The sequence below is a fragment of the Borostomias antarcticus genome (genome assembly GCF_949987555.1).
Source record: "Borostomias antarcticus genome assembly, chromosome: 17".
Taxonomy (NCBI): Eukaryota; Metazoa; Chordata; class Actinopteri; order Stomiiformes; family Stomiidae; genus Borostomias; species Borostomias antarcticus.
Genome location: NC_140250.1, coordinates 24,615,126 through 24,629,854, shown reverse-complemented (window position 1 = coordinate 24,629,854; position 14,729 = coordinate 24,615,126). Strand labels below are relative to the sequence as shown.

The 14,729-nt window shown below is 51.5% G+C and overlaps 1 protein-coding gene across 1 annotated transcript in view; it reads left to right on the top strand.

The window, feature by feature from the left end:
- lrch1 (leucine-rich repeats and calponin homology (CH) domain containing 1) overlaps positions 1 to 14,729 on the top strand; it is a gene marked incomplete at both ends in the record, with an annotated part of 61,874 nt that overhangs the window by 13,305 nt on the left and 33,840 nt on the right. Inside the window, one exon of the mRNA XM_084451895.1 lies at positions 12,941 to 13,085. Within this exon, the coding sequence (XP_084308021.1) occupies positions 12,941 to 13,085 (145 nt within the window). The remainder of the gene's footprint in view (positions 1 to 12,940; positions 13,086 to 14,729) is intronic.

The following is a 14,729-nucleotide window of genomic DNA, read 5'->3' as shown; positions in this document are numbered from 1 at the left end:
GTGTGTGTGTTTGATGTAGACCCTGTCATTAGTGTGCTACAGGGAGAGGCCTCTTCCTGTAGACCCAGAGGATGCAGCTGCAGTGGTTCCAGTGAACGAGGGAGTTCTACCCTCATCCATGTGAGCCCAGTGAGCTAGCTAGGGAGTCAGGCCTCATCCATGTGAGCCCAGTGAGCTAGCTAGGGAGTCAGGCCTCATCCATGTGAGCCCAGTGAGCTAGCTAGGGAGTCTACCCTCATCCATGAGAGCCCAGTGAGCTAGCTAGGGAGTCAGGCCTCATCCATGTGAGCCCAGTGAGCTAGCTAGGGAGTCAGGCCTCATCCATGTGAGCCCAGTGAGCTAGCTAGGGAGTCAGGCCTCATCCATGTGAGCCCAGTGAGCTAGCTAGGGAGTCAGGCCTCATCCATGTGAGCCCAGTGAGCTAGCTAGGGAGTCAGGCCTCATCCATGTGAGCCCAGTGAGCTAGCTAGGGAGTCAGGCCTCATCCATGTGAGCCCAGTGAGCTAGCTAGGGAGTCAGGCCTCATCCATGTGAGCCCAGTGAGCTAGCTAGGGAGTCAGGCCTCATCCATATGAACCCAGTGAGCTGGCTAGGGAGTCAGGCCTCATCCATGTGAGCCCAGTGAGCTAGCTAGGGAGTCAGGCCTCATCCATGTGAGCCCAGTGAGCTAGCTAGAGAGTCAGGCCTCATCCATGTGAGCCCAGTGAGCTAGCTAGGGAGTCAGGCCTCATCCATGTGAGCCCAGTGAGCTAGCTAGGGAGTCAGGCCTCATCCATGTGAGCTAGCTAGGGAGTCAGGCCTCATCCATATGAACCCAGTGAGCTGGCTAGGGAGTCAGGCCTCATCCATGTGAGCCCAGTGAGCTAGCTAGAGAGTCAGGCCTCATCCATATGAGCCCAGTGAGCTAGCTGGGGAGTCAGGCCTCATCCATGTGAGCCCAGTGAGCTAGCTAGGGAGTCAGGCCTCATCCATGTGAGCCCAGTGAGCTAGCTAGAGAGTCAGGCCTCATCCATATGAACCCAGTGAGCTGGCTAGGGAGTCAGGCCTCATCCATGTGAGCCCAGTGAGCTAGCTAGGGAGTCAGGCCTCATCCATGTGAGCTAGCTAGGGAGTCAGGCCTCATCCATGTGAGCCCAGTGAGCTAGCTAGGAAGTCAGGCCTCATCCATGTGAGCCCAGTGAGCTAGCTAGGGAGTCAGGCCTCATCCATGTGAGCCCAGTGAGCTAGCTAGGGAGTCAGGCCTCATCCATGTGAGCCCAGTGAGCTAGCTAGGGAGTCAGGCCTCATCCATGTGAGCCCAGTGAGCTAGCTAGAGAGTCAGGCCTCATCCATGTGAGCTAGCTAGGGAGTCAGGCCTCATCCATGTGAGCCCAGTGAGCTGGCTAGAGAGTCAGGCCTCATCCATGTGAGCTAGCTAGGGAGTCAGGCCTCATCCATGTGAGCCCAGTGAGCTGGCTAGAGAGTCAGGCCTCATCCATGTGAGCCCAGTGAGCTAGCTAGAGAGTCAGGCCTCATCCATGTGAGCCCAGTGAGCTAGCTAGGGAGTCAGGCCTCATCCATGTGAGCCCAGTGAGCTGGCTAGGGAGTCAGGCCTCATCCATGTGAGCTAGCTAGAGAGTCAGGCCTCATCCATATGAACCCAGTGAGCTGGCTAGGGAGTCAGGCCTCATCCATATGAACCCAGTGAGCTGGCTAGGGAGTCAGGCCTCATCCATGTGAGCTAGGGAGTCAGGTGACACTACTGTACCCTGGAGCTCAGTCCCTCCAGATCACCCAGCTGGGACTCCTCACACCAAGTGCTTTGCATTTACTGTAGCTGAGGGAAAAATGGAAATACTAAAGTCATAAAAATTGTGTGTCTGCGCTCACAATGTATCAATGTAGTGTGTCCAAGTTTGGTTGTGTAAGCCTGTGCGCGCGCACGTGTGTTTGTGTGTCCATTTGTTAGTGTGTGTGTGTGTGCGTGCGTCTGGGCTGCTGAATCCTCACATTCCTCAGTGTTGAGGACCACAGTGCCACCCACGGCAGACGGTAACGTTAGCCTCTGAGCTGCTCTCAATAACCAGGCTGTTCCTTCCTCAGGCTAGAGTGGGACTCACATTAGCATGCCTGGACCTGTGTGTGTGTGTGTTTGTGTGTGTGTGTGAGAGAGAGAGAGAGATAAAAGAGAAAGAGGCGGGAGAGTGAGCGTGAGCGAGGGAGAAGTTCGAGAGAAAGTGTTTGAAAGTAATACGAGTAGGCACTGGCACAGGAATTTCAGCTTAGCGGCAGTGCGCTGCGCTCACTGTGAAATCGACAAAGAATAGACTAAGTGATTGCCATTGTTAGCTAAGTTTATATTGTAGCTCTGAACCACATTCATGTGAGTAGATGGACATTTGATTTGACATGTTTTCAACACTGAGAAAGAAACGACGAGTCAGCAATATTTAATGATCCACGATCTGAAAATAAAACATTTGAGATGATTCTGGTTCAGTGTCCTTCCTCTCCTCTGGTGGCCAAAGGTCAGGATGGACAGTGATCTATAGATCAGTCCCCTGCCCCACTTCCTGTTTCAGTCACACTGTGTCATGTGATTGGCCCTTAAGGTCATAGAGATGTCACGTGGGGTGGGGGGGGGGACACACCAGGAGCTGTTAATGATGGTGGTGTGTGTGTGTGTGTGTGTGTGTGTGTGTGTGTGTGTGTGTGTACATGTTGCTCATATGTGGGTGTTTATCTCTCGGTATGGTTTGACACAGAAGGTGTTTGTGTGTGTGTGTGTGTGCATGCGTGTACATTTACCTGAAGCTGAGTGCTCCACTGAGAACCTCCGACGCTTAACCCCTTCCCTGCTGAAGGCCCATCCTTGGGGTTCAGGAAGCTGTCGTACTGAGTGACTCTGCATCCTCAGGGGTGACAGCAGCAACGCTGCAAAGCTTCCTGGGAAGTCTGTCCTCAGGATGGGGAAACTCCGGGAGGTCGGTCCATCAGGACTCACAGCAGGAGGCCCATGTGACTAGATGAGAGAGAGATGGAGAGAAAGGGAGGAGAGAGAGAGAGATAACGAGAGTGAACGAGAGAGATAGGAGAGGATTCGACACGTAGGAGACGAACGATGCAAATGAGAACCAGCGAGCGCCAAGGTCTCACATTGGCTTGTTTATGTCTTTGGTTCCTGTCTGCGGCAAAGGCTGTCTTTTTACATACCGGAGCTGATAATGAAGACAGAGCTCTCTTTGAGAGGAGAACTAGTGGGAGGAATACAGGAACCTGTCCTGCAGTATCTGGAGCTTCTCACAAGTCCTTTTAACTAGTCACGTGGGAGTTCTGAAAGAGAAAACGGAGAAGTACTGTTTAGAGTGATTCAAATCTTCTTTTTTTTCAATAATAGCAACTGTAAAGCATCGCGTCGTCTTTGTAGCACCTTACCACACACATGAAAAAGCCAAGAATACCTCAGTATGAAAGTCGGGCTGCTTACTAATGTCTGAACTGGATTCCGGTCAATTAGTAGCCTGATGTTTCTGAAGATACAGTACGCCTCACATCCACGGCAAACATTCTCTCCGGCGTACACTTATCAATAGCCGTGAACCTCAATCATCGCAGACATCCGCCTCCCCATCACGACGGCCAGATCAATGCTACCTTTGTTGGCCGGACTCTAACCTCTGCCCGGTGACGCCAAAAAATCCAGACAAGGAAACTGGGTTGGCACGACCACCGTAACGCAACTGAAAATAACATAAACTCCCAAACTCCCTCCGTCTCATGACTCCGGAGCCAGCTAACGGGCCTATTTAAGGCATCCAGACAGACCGTTTGATGTCGTACCACGGCCAGCTCCCCGGCCGAGCGACTGTAGCCATTTTGTCTCATCGGCGGCGATAGAAAGTCAAAGGACTGATTTGAGGGAAAGCGTGTGCCCTGAAACTGTTTACGTTTCAGCCGGAGTGCCGTGACTCAGTGCTAAGCCCACTAACATAACGTAAACACACCTTTTCCTGAGGCCTGCCACAGAGGACTTCTCCAGTAGAGATGAGGCCCCTAGCAGCTGGGTGGGCGGCTGGGAATTCAACTGAAAAGAGCAGATCGGAGAACAAAGTTGCACGAATGTCCTGTAGATTTGCTCTGTCAACGGACAGGTATTGTCACACGGAGCTGCGAAACGATTGGACGGGATTCCTAATTCATGGTTGTGCCTCAGTGGAGAGTGAGGCGCTCTGTAATTGTCTCTTCCCTGAGGCAGGGGTAAACACGGTCCTAATGACAGGGTTGTGACATGGGGCCATCGTTTCCCTGCGGGGAGCCCTCAGAGTGACATGCGCACACACACACACACACACACACACACACACACACACACACACACACACACACACACACACACACACACACACACACACCAGCCCCCCAGGCCCAGTAACAGCAGCAGCAGTGGCAGCTCTGTCAATATACAGCGTGCCAGGGATTAGGGTAAGCCAGGCCATCTGGGCTACCTTCACTTTCATTGTGTTGGGGCATGTGTGTGTGTGTGTGCGTGTGTGTGTGTGTGTGGGTGTGTGGGTGTGTGGGTGTGTGTGTGTTTGCACGTGCGCTACAGTGTGTTCTCCAACAATACAGTCCCAGACTCTATTATTCATCAACACTGACTGGTGTTAGCGTCGGCCTGCTGTCCGTTTAACCGCGCAGCCATGTTGACTGAGCAGAGATTGAGGAGGAGGAGGAGGAGGAAGAGGAGGAGGAGGAGGAGGCCAGCGAGGTGATCGCGTCTTTGGGACCGTGTGTCCATCGGGACACAGGTGCTGTCAGATACTACTACTACTACTACTACTACTACTACCTTATATACACCGTGTGTCAGATACTACTACTACCTTATATACACCGTGTGTCAGATACTACTACTACCTTATATACATGTGTGCCAGGGGCTGTCCGTTACTACTACTACCTTATATATGTCATGTGTCAGATACTACTACTTCCTTATATACACCGTGTGTCAGGTACTACTACTTCCTTATATACACCGTGTGTCAGGTACTGTGAGATACTACTACAGTATTACTTTATATATACCGTGTGCCAGGTGCTGTCGGATGCTACTACTACCTCGAGGTACAGTGTGTGTGTGTGTGTGTGTGTGCGTGCGTGTGTGCATGCGTGTGTGTGTGTGTGTGTGTAGGTGATCAGAGTGTAGATCTCTTCTCATGAGGCCTGTTGCTCTGCAGACTAGTGCCTTTCTCTCTCTATCTCTTCTCACATGCAGATGTGGCTCACGCACACACAACACACACACACACACATTTTCTCACAGGCGTATATACTGCCATGATTGCACTCTCGCTCTCCTCCTCCCACAGAAAGGAGGGGGAGGAGGAAGTTCACTTGATGTAGGGCAACATGTGGTCCTTAAGGGCCTCCGTAGGGAATAGTCATGCTTTCAGGAGAGGAAATGTGTTCTCTAATAACACCGTTTATTACTGACGTACACTGCTTCCTTTACAGTTTATACTGGATTTTTTATAAAGGACATTTGTTAATGGCCCACCAGAGCTTCTGTGTGTGTGTGTGTGTGTGTGTGTGTGTATGTGTGTGTGTGTGTGTGTGTGTGTGTGTGTGAGTGTGTGTGTGTGTGTGTGTGTGTATGTGTGTGTGTGTGTGTGTGTGTGTGTGTGTGTGCACGATTGCATGTACATGTATTGTGTGTGTGTTTTGTGTGTGTGTGTGTGTGCATGCATGTATGTGTGCGCGTGTGCATGCGAATGGCCTGGCCTGTTTTCTTCTGCGTATGTATACGTTGTCGACCCGGTGTTGAGAGACCGAACTGCGCTAGCCGCTGCGTGTTCACGCCTCAGTGCGCTCGCTCTCGTCGGCCGTGCGCGTTCGCGGGCGTCTGTGCGGTGAGCGATCGCGCTGCTGGTTCGTATTGCGTCGGCGCTCGGGACGAATCTGTCTGCGCCGGATCGCCGTCCACTTCCTGTTCCTAGAACACGGAGCATTGATGGATGAGTGTTGCAGGCAGGCCCTGCAGCGAGGGGGGGGGGGGGGGGGTGGTGTTAGACGCCACATCCCTGGAGGAGGGCGAGGAGGGATAGGGAGGAAGCAGGCTTAAATGACGCACTAGAAAAGTCATTAAACACCCCCTGTTCTCTGGTGCCTGACGGGCCTCGGAATCAGGGAACGCACCTCCAGGAAACGTGCGTGCTCCGTGGAGTCTGGAGTGTGCGTGTGTGTATGTGTGTGTGTGTGTGTGTGCGCTGTTGTTAGTGTGCTTGTGTGTACGTGTGACATTGCGTGTCTAGTGAAGCGTAGGTGTGATGGGTTTACGGTATGTACGGTACGGTACGGTAGCGTGCACGCTGAGCGAGGACTGACCGCTGTAGTCCTGCTGCCCCGGTGTGAAACGGACTGGGGCCGCGTGTTCAGAGAGCGTGTTCAGAGCGTGTTCAGAGAGTGTGTTCAGAGAGTGTTCAGAGCGTGTTCAGAGAGCGTGTTCAGAGCGTGTTCAGAGCGTGTTCAGAGAGCGTGTTCAGAGAGCGTGTTCAGAGAGCGTGTTCAGAGCGTGTTCAGAGCGTGTTCAGAGAGCGTGTTCAGAGCGTGTTCAGAGCGTGTTCAGAGAGCGTGTTCAGAGCGTGTTCAGAGCGTGTTCAGAGCGTGTTCAGAGAGCGTGTTCAGAGAGTGTGTTCAGAGAGTGTGTTCAGAGAGCGTGTTCAGAGAGTGTGTTCAGAGCGTGTTCAGAGCGTGTTCAGAGTGTGTTCAGAGCGTGTTCAGAGAGTGTGTTCAGAGAGCGTGTTCAGAGAGTGTGTTCAGAGCGTGTTCAGAGAGCGTGTTCAGAGAGCGTGTTCAGAGAGCGTGTTCAGAGCGTGTTCAGAGCGTGTTCAGAGAGCGTGTTCAGAGAGCGTGTTCAGAGCGTGTTCAGAGAGCGTGTTCAGAGCGTGTTCAGAGAGCGTGTTCAGAGAGTGTGTTCAGAGAGCGTGTTCAGAGAGTGTGTTCAGAGCGTGTTCAGAGAGCGTGTTCAGAGAGCGTGTTCAGAGAGCGTGTTCAGAGAGCGTGTTCAGAGCGTGTTCAGAGAGCGTGTTCAGAGCGTGTTCAGAGAGCGTGTTCAGAGTGTGTTCAGAGAGCGTGTTCAGAGAGCGTGTTCAGAGAGTGTGTTCAGAGAGTGTGTTCAGAGAGTGTGTTCAGAGAGCGTGTTCAGAGAGTGTGTTCAGAGCGTGTTCAGAGAGCGTGTTCAGAGAGCGTGTTCAGAGCGTGTTCAGAGAGCGTGTTCAGAGTGTGTTCAGAGCGTGTTCAGAGCGTGTTCAGAGAGTGTGTTCAGAGTGTGTTCAGAGCGTGTTCAGAGAGCGTGTTCAGAGCGTGTTCAGAGAGCGTGTTCAGAGAGCGTGTTCAGAGAGCGTGTTCAGAGCGTGTTCAGAGCGTGTTCAGAGAGCGTTTCAGAGAGCGTGTTCAGAGCGTGTTCAGAGCGTGTGTTCAGAGAGCGTGTTCAGAGCCTGTTTAGAGCGTGTTCAGAGCGTGTTCAGAGAGCGTGTTCAGAGCGTGTTCAGAGCGTGTTCAGAGAGCGTGTTCAGAGCGTGTTCAGAGAGCGTGTTCAGAGAGCGTGTTCAGAGCGTGTTCAGAGCGTGTTCAGAGAGCGTGTTCAGAGCGTGTTCAGAGCGTGTTCAGAGCGTGTTCAGAGCGTGTTCAGAGAGCGTGTTCAGAGAGCGTGTTCAGAGAGCGTGTTCAGAGCGTGTTCAGAGAGCGTGTTCAGAGTGTGTTCAGAGAGCGTGTTCAGAGCGTGTTCAGAGAGCGTGTTCAGAGAGCGTGTTCAGAGAGCGTGTTCAGATCGTGTTCAGAGCGTGTTCAGAGCGTGTTCAGAGAGCGTGTTCAGAGAGTGTGTTCAGAGAGCGTGTTCAGAGTGTGTTCAGAGAGCGTGTTCAGAGCGTGTTCAGAGCGTGTTCAGAGAGCGTGTTCAGAGAGCGTGTTCAGAGAGCGTGTTCAGAGAGCGTGTTCAGAGAGCGTGTTCAGAGCGTGTGTTCAGAGCCTGTTCAGAGCGTGTTCAGAGCGTGTTCAGAGAGCGTGTTCAGAGCGTGTTCAGAGAGCGTGTTCAGAGAGCGTGTTCAGAGCGTGTTCAGAGCGTGTTCAGAGCGTGTTCAGAGCGTGTTCAGAGCGTGTTCAGAGAGCGTGTTCAGAGAGCGTGTTCAGAGAGCGTGTTCAGAGCGTGTTCAGAGAGCGTGTTCAGAGTGTGTTCAGAGAGCGTGTTCAGAGCGTGTTCAGAGAGCGTGTTCAGAGAGCGTGTTCAGAGAGCGTGTTCAGATCGTGTTCAGAGCGTGTTCAGAGCGTGTTCAGAGAGCGTGTTCAGAGAGTGTGTTCAGAGAGCGTGTTCAGAGTGTGTTCAGAGAGCGTGTTCAGAGCGTGTTCAGAGAGCGTGTTCAGAGAGCGTGTTCAGAGAGCGTGTTCAGAGCGTGTTCAGAGCCTGTTCAGAGCGTGTTCAGAGAGCGTGTTCAGAGCGTGTTCAGAGCGTGTTCAGAGAGCGTGTTCAGAGCGTGTTCAGAGAGCGTGTTCAGAGAGCGTGTTCAGAGAGCGTGTTCAGATCGTGTTCAGAGCGTGTTCAGAGCGTGTTCAGAGAGCGTGTTCAGAGAGTGTGTTCAGAGAGCGTGTTCAGAGTGTGTTCAGAGAGCGTGTTCAGAGCGTGTTCAGAGAGCGTGTTCAGAGAGCGTGTTCAGAGAGCGTGTTCAGAGCGTGTTCAGAGCCTGTTCAGAGCGTGTTCAGAGAGCGTGTTCAGAGCGTGTTCAGAGCGTGTTCAGAGAGCGTGTTCAGAGCGTGTTCAGAGAGCGTGTTCAGAGAGCGTGTTCAGAGCGTGTTCAGAGCGTGTTCAGAGAGAGTGTTCAGAGTGTGTTCAGAGAGCGTGTTCAGAGTGTGTTCAGAGAGCGTGTTCAGAGCGTGTTCAGAGAGCGTGTTCAGAGTGTGTTCAGAGAGCGTGTTCAGAGAGCGTGTTCAGAGAGCGTGTTCAGAGAGCGTGTTCAGAGAGTGTGTTCAGAGAGCGTGTTCAGAGTGTGTTCAGAGAGTGTTCAGAGAGCGTGTTCAGAGCCTGTTCAGAGCGTGTTCAGAGAGCGTGTTCAGAGCGTGTTCAGAGCGTGTTCAGAGAGCGTGTTCAGAGCGTGTTCAGAGAGCGTGTTCAGAGAGCGTGTTCAGAGCGTGTTCAGAGCGTGTTCAGAGAGCGTGTTCAGAGCGTGTTCAGAGCGTGTTCAGAGCGTGTTCAGAGCGTGTTCAGAGAGCGTGTTCAGAGAGCGTGTTCAGAGAGCGTGTTCAGAGAGCGTGTTCAGAGCGTGTGTTCAGAGCCTGTTCAGAGCGTGTTCAGAGAGCGTGTTCAGAGCGTGTTCAGAGTGTGTTCAGAGAGCGTGTTCAGAGCGTGTTCAGAGAGCGTGTTCAGAGAGCGTGTTCAGAGAGCGTGTTCAGATCGTGTTCAGAGCGTGTTCAGAGCGTGTTCAGAGAGCGTGTTCAGAGCGTGTGTTCAGAGCCTGTTCAGAGCGTGTTCAGAGAGCGTGTTCAGAGCGTGTTCAGAGCGTGTTCAGAGAGCGTGTTCAGAGCGTGTGTTCAGAGCCTGTTCAGAGCGTGTTCAGAGAGTGTGTTCAGAGAGCGTGTTCAGAGAGCGTGTTCAGAGCGTGTTCAGAGCGTGTTCAGAGCATGTTCAGAGCGTGTTCAGAGCGTGTTCAGAGAGCATGTTCAGAGAGCGTGTTCAGAGAGCGTGTTCAGAGAGCGTGTTCAATGCGTGTTCAGAGCGTGTTCAGAGCGTGTTCAGAGCGTGTTCAGAGCGTGTTCAGAGAGCGTGTTCAGAGAGCGTGTTCAGAGCGTGTTCAGAGCGTGTTCAGAGCGTGTTCAGAGAGAGTGTTCAGAGTGTGTTCAGAGAGCGTGTTCAGAGTGTGTTCAGAGAGCGTGTTCAGAGCGTGTTCAGAGAGCGTGTTCAGAGTGTGTTCAGAGAGCGTGTTCAGAGCGTGTTCAGAGAGCGTGTTCAGAGAGCGTGTTCAGAGAGTGTGTTCAGAGAGTGTTCAGAGAGTGTGTTCAGAGAGTGTTCAGAGAGCGTGTTCAGAGAGCGTGTTCAGAGCCTGTTCAGAGCGTGTTCAGAGAGCGTGTTCAGAGCGTGTTCAGAGCGTGTTCAGAGAGCGTGTTCAGAGCGTGTTCAGAGCGTGTTCAGAGCATGTTCAGAGAGTGTGTTCAGAGCGTGTGTTCAGAGCCTGTTCAGAGAGCGTGTTCAGAGAGCGTGTTCAGAGAGCGTGTTCAGAGCGTGTTCAGAGAGCGTGTTCAGAGAGTGTGTTCAGAGAGCGTGTTCAGAGAGCGTGTTCAGAGCGTGTTCAGAGAGCGTGTTCAGAGCGTGTTCAGAGAGCGTGTTCAGAGAGCGTGTTCAGAGAGCGTGTTCAGAGCGTGTTCAGAGCGTGTTCAGAGAGCGTGTTCAGAGAGCGTGTTCAGAGAGTGTTCAGAGAGCGTGTTCAGAGCGTGTTCAGAGCGTGTTCAGAAAGCATGAAGTGAGGCTCGACCTCTGACTCTCTGAGAATCCAGTAGTTTCGTTATGAGGCCTGTAGAGGCAGTAGCTGTGATGTGTGAGAAAGAGGGGAGAGAGAGAGAGAGGGGGAGAGAGGGAGCGAGAGAGAGAGGGGGTACATTTTTGAGAGAGAGAGAGAGGGAGTGAGAGAGAGAGAGAGGGGGAGAGAGGGAGTGAGAGAGAGAGGGGGTACATTTTTGAGAGAGAGAGAGAGAGAGAGAGAGAGAGAGAGAGAGAGAGAGAGAGAGGGAGTGAGAGGGGTACATTTTTGAGAGAGAGAGAGAGAGAGACAGAGAGAGAGGGAGAGAGAGGGAGAGAGAGAGAGAGAGGGAGAAGGGCAGGCAGATTATCATGCGACTTTGGCGTTGTCCTCCTCCAGCAGCTCTGGGCGGTTGTGTGGTCAGCGGTTCAGCCGGGGTTCAGTAGCAGTCAGGGGGACGCGCCACCGGGGGAGGGGGAGAGACCACTGTCTGGACGGCCTTCCGTCTGGACGCCAGCCTGGGTCACCAGGGGGGAATCACACCGTGTTCTCACTTCTCCACAACGCTGACAAAAGGGCTTGTGTGTGTGTGTGTGTGTGTGTGTGTGTGTGTGTGTGTGTGTGTGTGTGTGTGTGTGTGTGTGTGTGTGTGTGTGTGTGAGAGAGAGAGAGAGAGAGAGAGAGAGAGAGAGAGGATGTGTTTGGTGTGTGTCTGTCTGTGTGTCTGAGTACATGAATGTCTCTGTTTGTTTGTGTGTTTGTTTGTTTGTTTGTTTGTGTGTTTGTGTGTGTGTTTGTTTTGTTTGCGTGTGAGCATGCGTGTGAGTGTGTGTTTAAACACGCTACACTTCCTCCAAATCACATCGCTTCTTCATCCTCAGACGCTCTGTTCGTCATGGAAGATATCGGGAGGGTAATTACCCAGAGGGCATTGCAGCGTGAGGTGCAGTACATGCGCTCATCTTTCTTATCTGTGCCAAAGTCACATGGTTGTCTCTTGCTTTGAGCCAAGAACATCACACAGGACACACACATGCACTCTCAGATGCACGCACACACACACACACACACACAATGCAGCTATTTTTTGAACATGGCACGCATTTCACTTAGAGATACAAATATTGGGGGCATGTGAATGTTTGAGTGTGTTTCCTAAATGTCATTTTGTGTGTGTGCTGTTGTACAGTATGTACTACACTTGGGGGGGATTGTTGTGTATGTGCGTGTGTGTGTGTGTGTGTGTGTGTGTGTGTGTGTGTGTGTGTGTGTGTGTGTGAACTATGAATGTCACACCACATGACATGGTTTACATACAGTACACACATGCACACAGACACGCACACACACACACACACACACCACCCCAAACTATGTTTTTACCCCTAATCTGTCATGCGATATTCACCGTTCCTCATCAGACATGGGCCCTAACGTTGTAGTAACGTTGTAGAAGAGTTACCTCATTATGTCTGGAGTGCGGTCCCATAGCATGGCCGGCTGTGGCTCAGGAGGTAGAGCGGGTCGTCCAATGATCGTAGGGTCGGCGGTTCGAATCCCGGCTCCTCTTGACAACATGTCGAAGTGTCCTTGGGCAAAGACACTCAACCCCAAATTGCTCCCAATGAGCAGGGTAGCACCTTGCATGGCAGCTGCCGCCATTGGTGTGTGTATGTAAGTGTGTGTGAATGCATTGGTGTGTGTATGTAAGTGTGTGTGAATGGGTGAATGAGAGGCCTTCGTTGTAAAAAAAGTGCTATGTAAGTGCAGTGTGCATTTACCACATCAGGGGGTCAAAGTGATCTGATCAGACATGACAAACAGTCACACTGAGTGGTGGAAGCCACACACACACACACACACTCACAGTGATGAACTCACACCTCACCACCAGTACAGTAGTAATGCCGTAGCTGCAAGCCATCTTTTTGAGTCACAGCAAAGATGTTTTGCTCAAACGGAAGAAGAATGACTGGTCCTTTGTTTCTCGACGGTGGTGTTTTTAATAGAACTTCCTATGAGGTAATACAGGCTTCCTCCATGGTCTGTGTGCTGCTGAATATCACAGCTGAATCCAGTAACTGGCTCTGAAACAATGGGGTCAGGATTTAAGTGGATGTGAACACTTTGGCTAACAAACTGTCAGTACCACAGCTGATATCAGAAGCTGTTATTCGCCTCAATAAGCTTGCGCAGGAAGTAGCATTGTCAGCGTGTAGCCTTGAATGGCTTACTTCAACTCCAGCGGCAAAAGTTGGTTGGTTTGTAAGCTGGGTTCCTTGGAAAGGCTGCACTGGCTAATGTGGCTAAGTAGTGAGTGAGACACCTAGTGGCAGACATATGCAACTACGGTACTGTACTGTACTGTTATGATTGAAATGATAAAAGGAGGAAACCTAATTATTGTCCAGTGGCCCCTTCTGTCTCACAGTCTCCTTCCCACTCTTTGTCACCAGACCTGTCGAGGAACCGCTTGACGGACATCCCGGGCGAGATGTGTCACATGATCGCCTTGGAGACGCTCAACCTCTATCACAACTGCATCAGAACCATTCCTGACACCATCATCAGCCTGCAGTCACTCACCTGCTTACAGCTCAGGTAATATACACACACACACACACACACACACACACACTCACACCATCATCAGCCTGCAGTCACTCACCTGCTTACAGCTCAGGTAATATACACACACACACACACACACACACACACACACACACACACACACACACTCACACCATCATCAGCCTGCAGTCACTCACCTGCTTACACCTCAGGTAAGAACACACACACACACACACACACACACACACACACACAGCCTCCAGTTACTTACCTGCTTAAACATCAGGTAAGAACACACACACACACACACACACACACACACTGTCTTAGCAAGAGTGCACTAGTATATGACCTGGCCTTCAGCAACCTAGCAAACAATTTCACAAAATGTCCATTCTCTTCCAACAAACAGTGTATGTGATTGATATCGGCTGTAGAGATGAGCAGTTAGCACAGACAGCATAAACAAACCCGGAGCTTGATTTGGAACAACTCGAGACACTGAAGAGCAGGACATCCTGTGGAGGGCTGCCTAACAGTAAGCAGAGCAGGGAGAAGACAGGGTTGAACAGGGGTCTGGTGAACGGTTATAAACAGCAGAAGGTTTAACAGTCAACATTCTCTCTGGGGTAGTGTTGGCCCAGGGCCAAGGTTTGTGTGCCAGGGGGGGTAGTGACCAGTGCCAACTGTGTTCTCCTGGACGCCAGTTAGGGTCACTAGGTTTCACGCCCGATAGACCGATATGGCGTCAACTCACTTCTAGACTGTGCTTGTGTGTGTGAGTGAGTGAGTGAGTGAGTGAGTGAGTGAGTGAGTGAGTGAGTGAGTGAGTGAGTGTGAGTGAGAGTGAGTGAGCAAGCGAGTGAGTGAGTGAGTGAGTGAGTGAGACAGAGAGAGTGAGTGAGTAAGTGAGTGAGAGTGAGTGAGTGAGTGAGCAAGCGAGTGAGTGAGTGAGTGAGTGAGTGAGTGAGACAGAGAGAGAGTGAGTGAGTGAGTGAGTGAGTGAGTGAGTGAGTGAGTGAGCGAGTGAGTGAGTGAGTAAGTGAGACAGAGAGAGTGAGTGAGTGAGTGAGTGAGTGAGTGAGACAGAGAGAGAGAGAGTGAGTGAGTGAGTGAGTGAGTGAGTGAGTGAGTGAGTGAGTGAGTGAGTGAGTGAGTGAGTGAGACAGCTCATCATATCACTGTTTGCCCCGGGCCTGTTCTTCTCTGTACGCATCATCAACCTGCGACGGCACCTCCGCGCTCTGTGTCCTTCACGCCTCTAATCACTCCCTCCACACTCACAGCGCCATGGATATTAATTAGTCACATCTCTGATACACACAAGCATACATGAATATGCATGCATGAACACCCACACACATGCATAAAAATGCATGCATGCTTCAGCACACACACACACACACACACACACACACACACACACACACACACACACACACACTCACACTCACTCACGGTGCATCTGCCAATATCGTTCAGGTTGGATTAATCTGTCATTTAATGAGTGATCAATTTAATTGCCAACGCTTCTTCCACAGAAGGAAGCTGGCTGTAATATAAAATCTAATTTCTCCCTCCATCACTGAGCTAATGTAAGGAGTGTCAGCTGAGGTGAAGGTGTGTGTGTGTGTGTGTGTGTGTGTGTGTGACGCCACAGAAACACGATAAGTT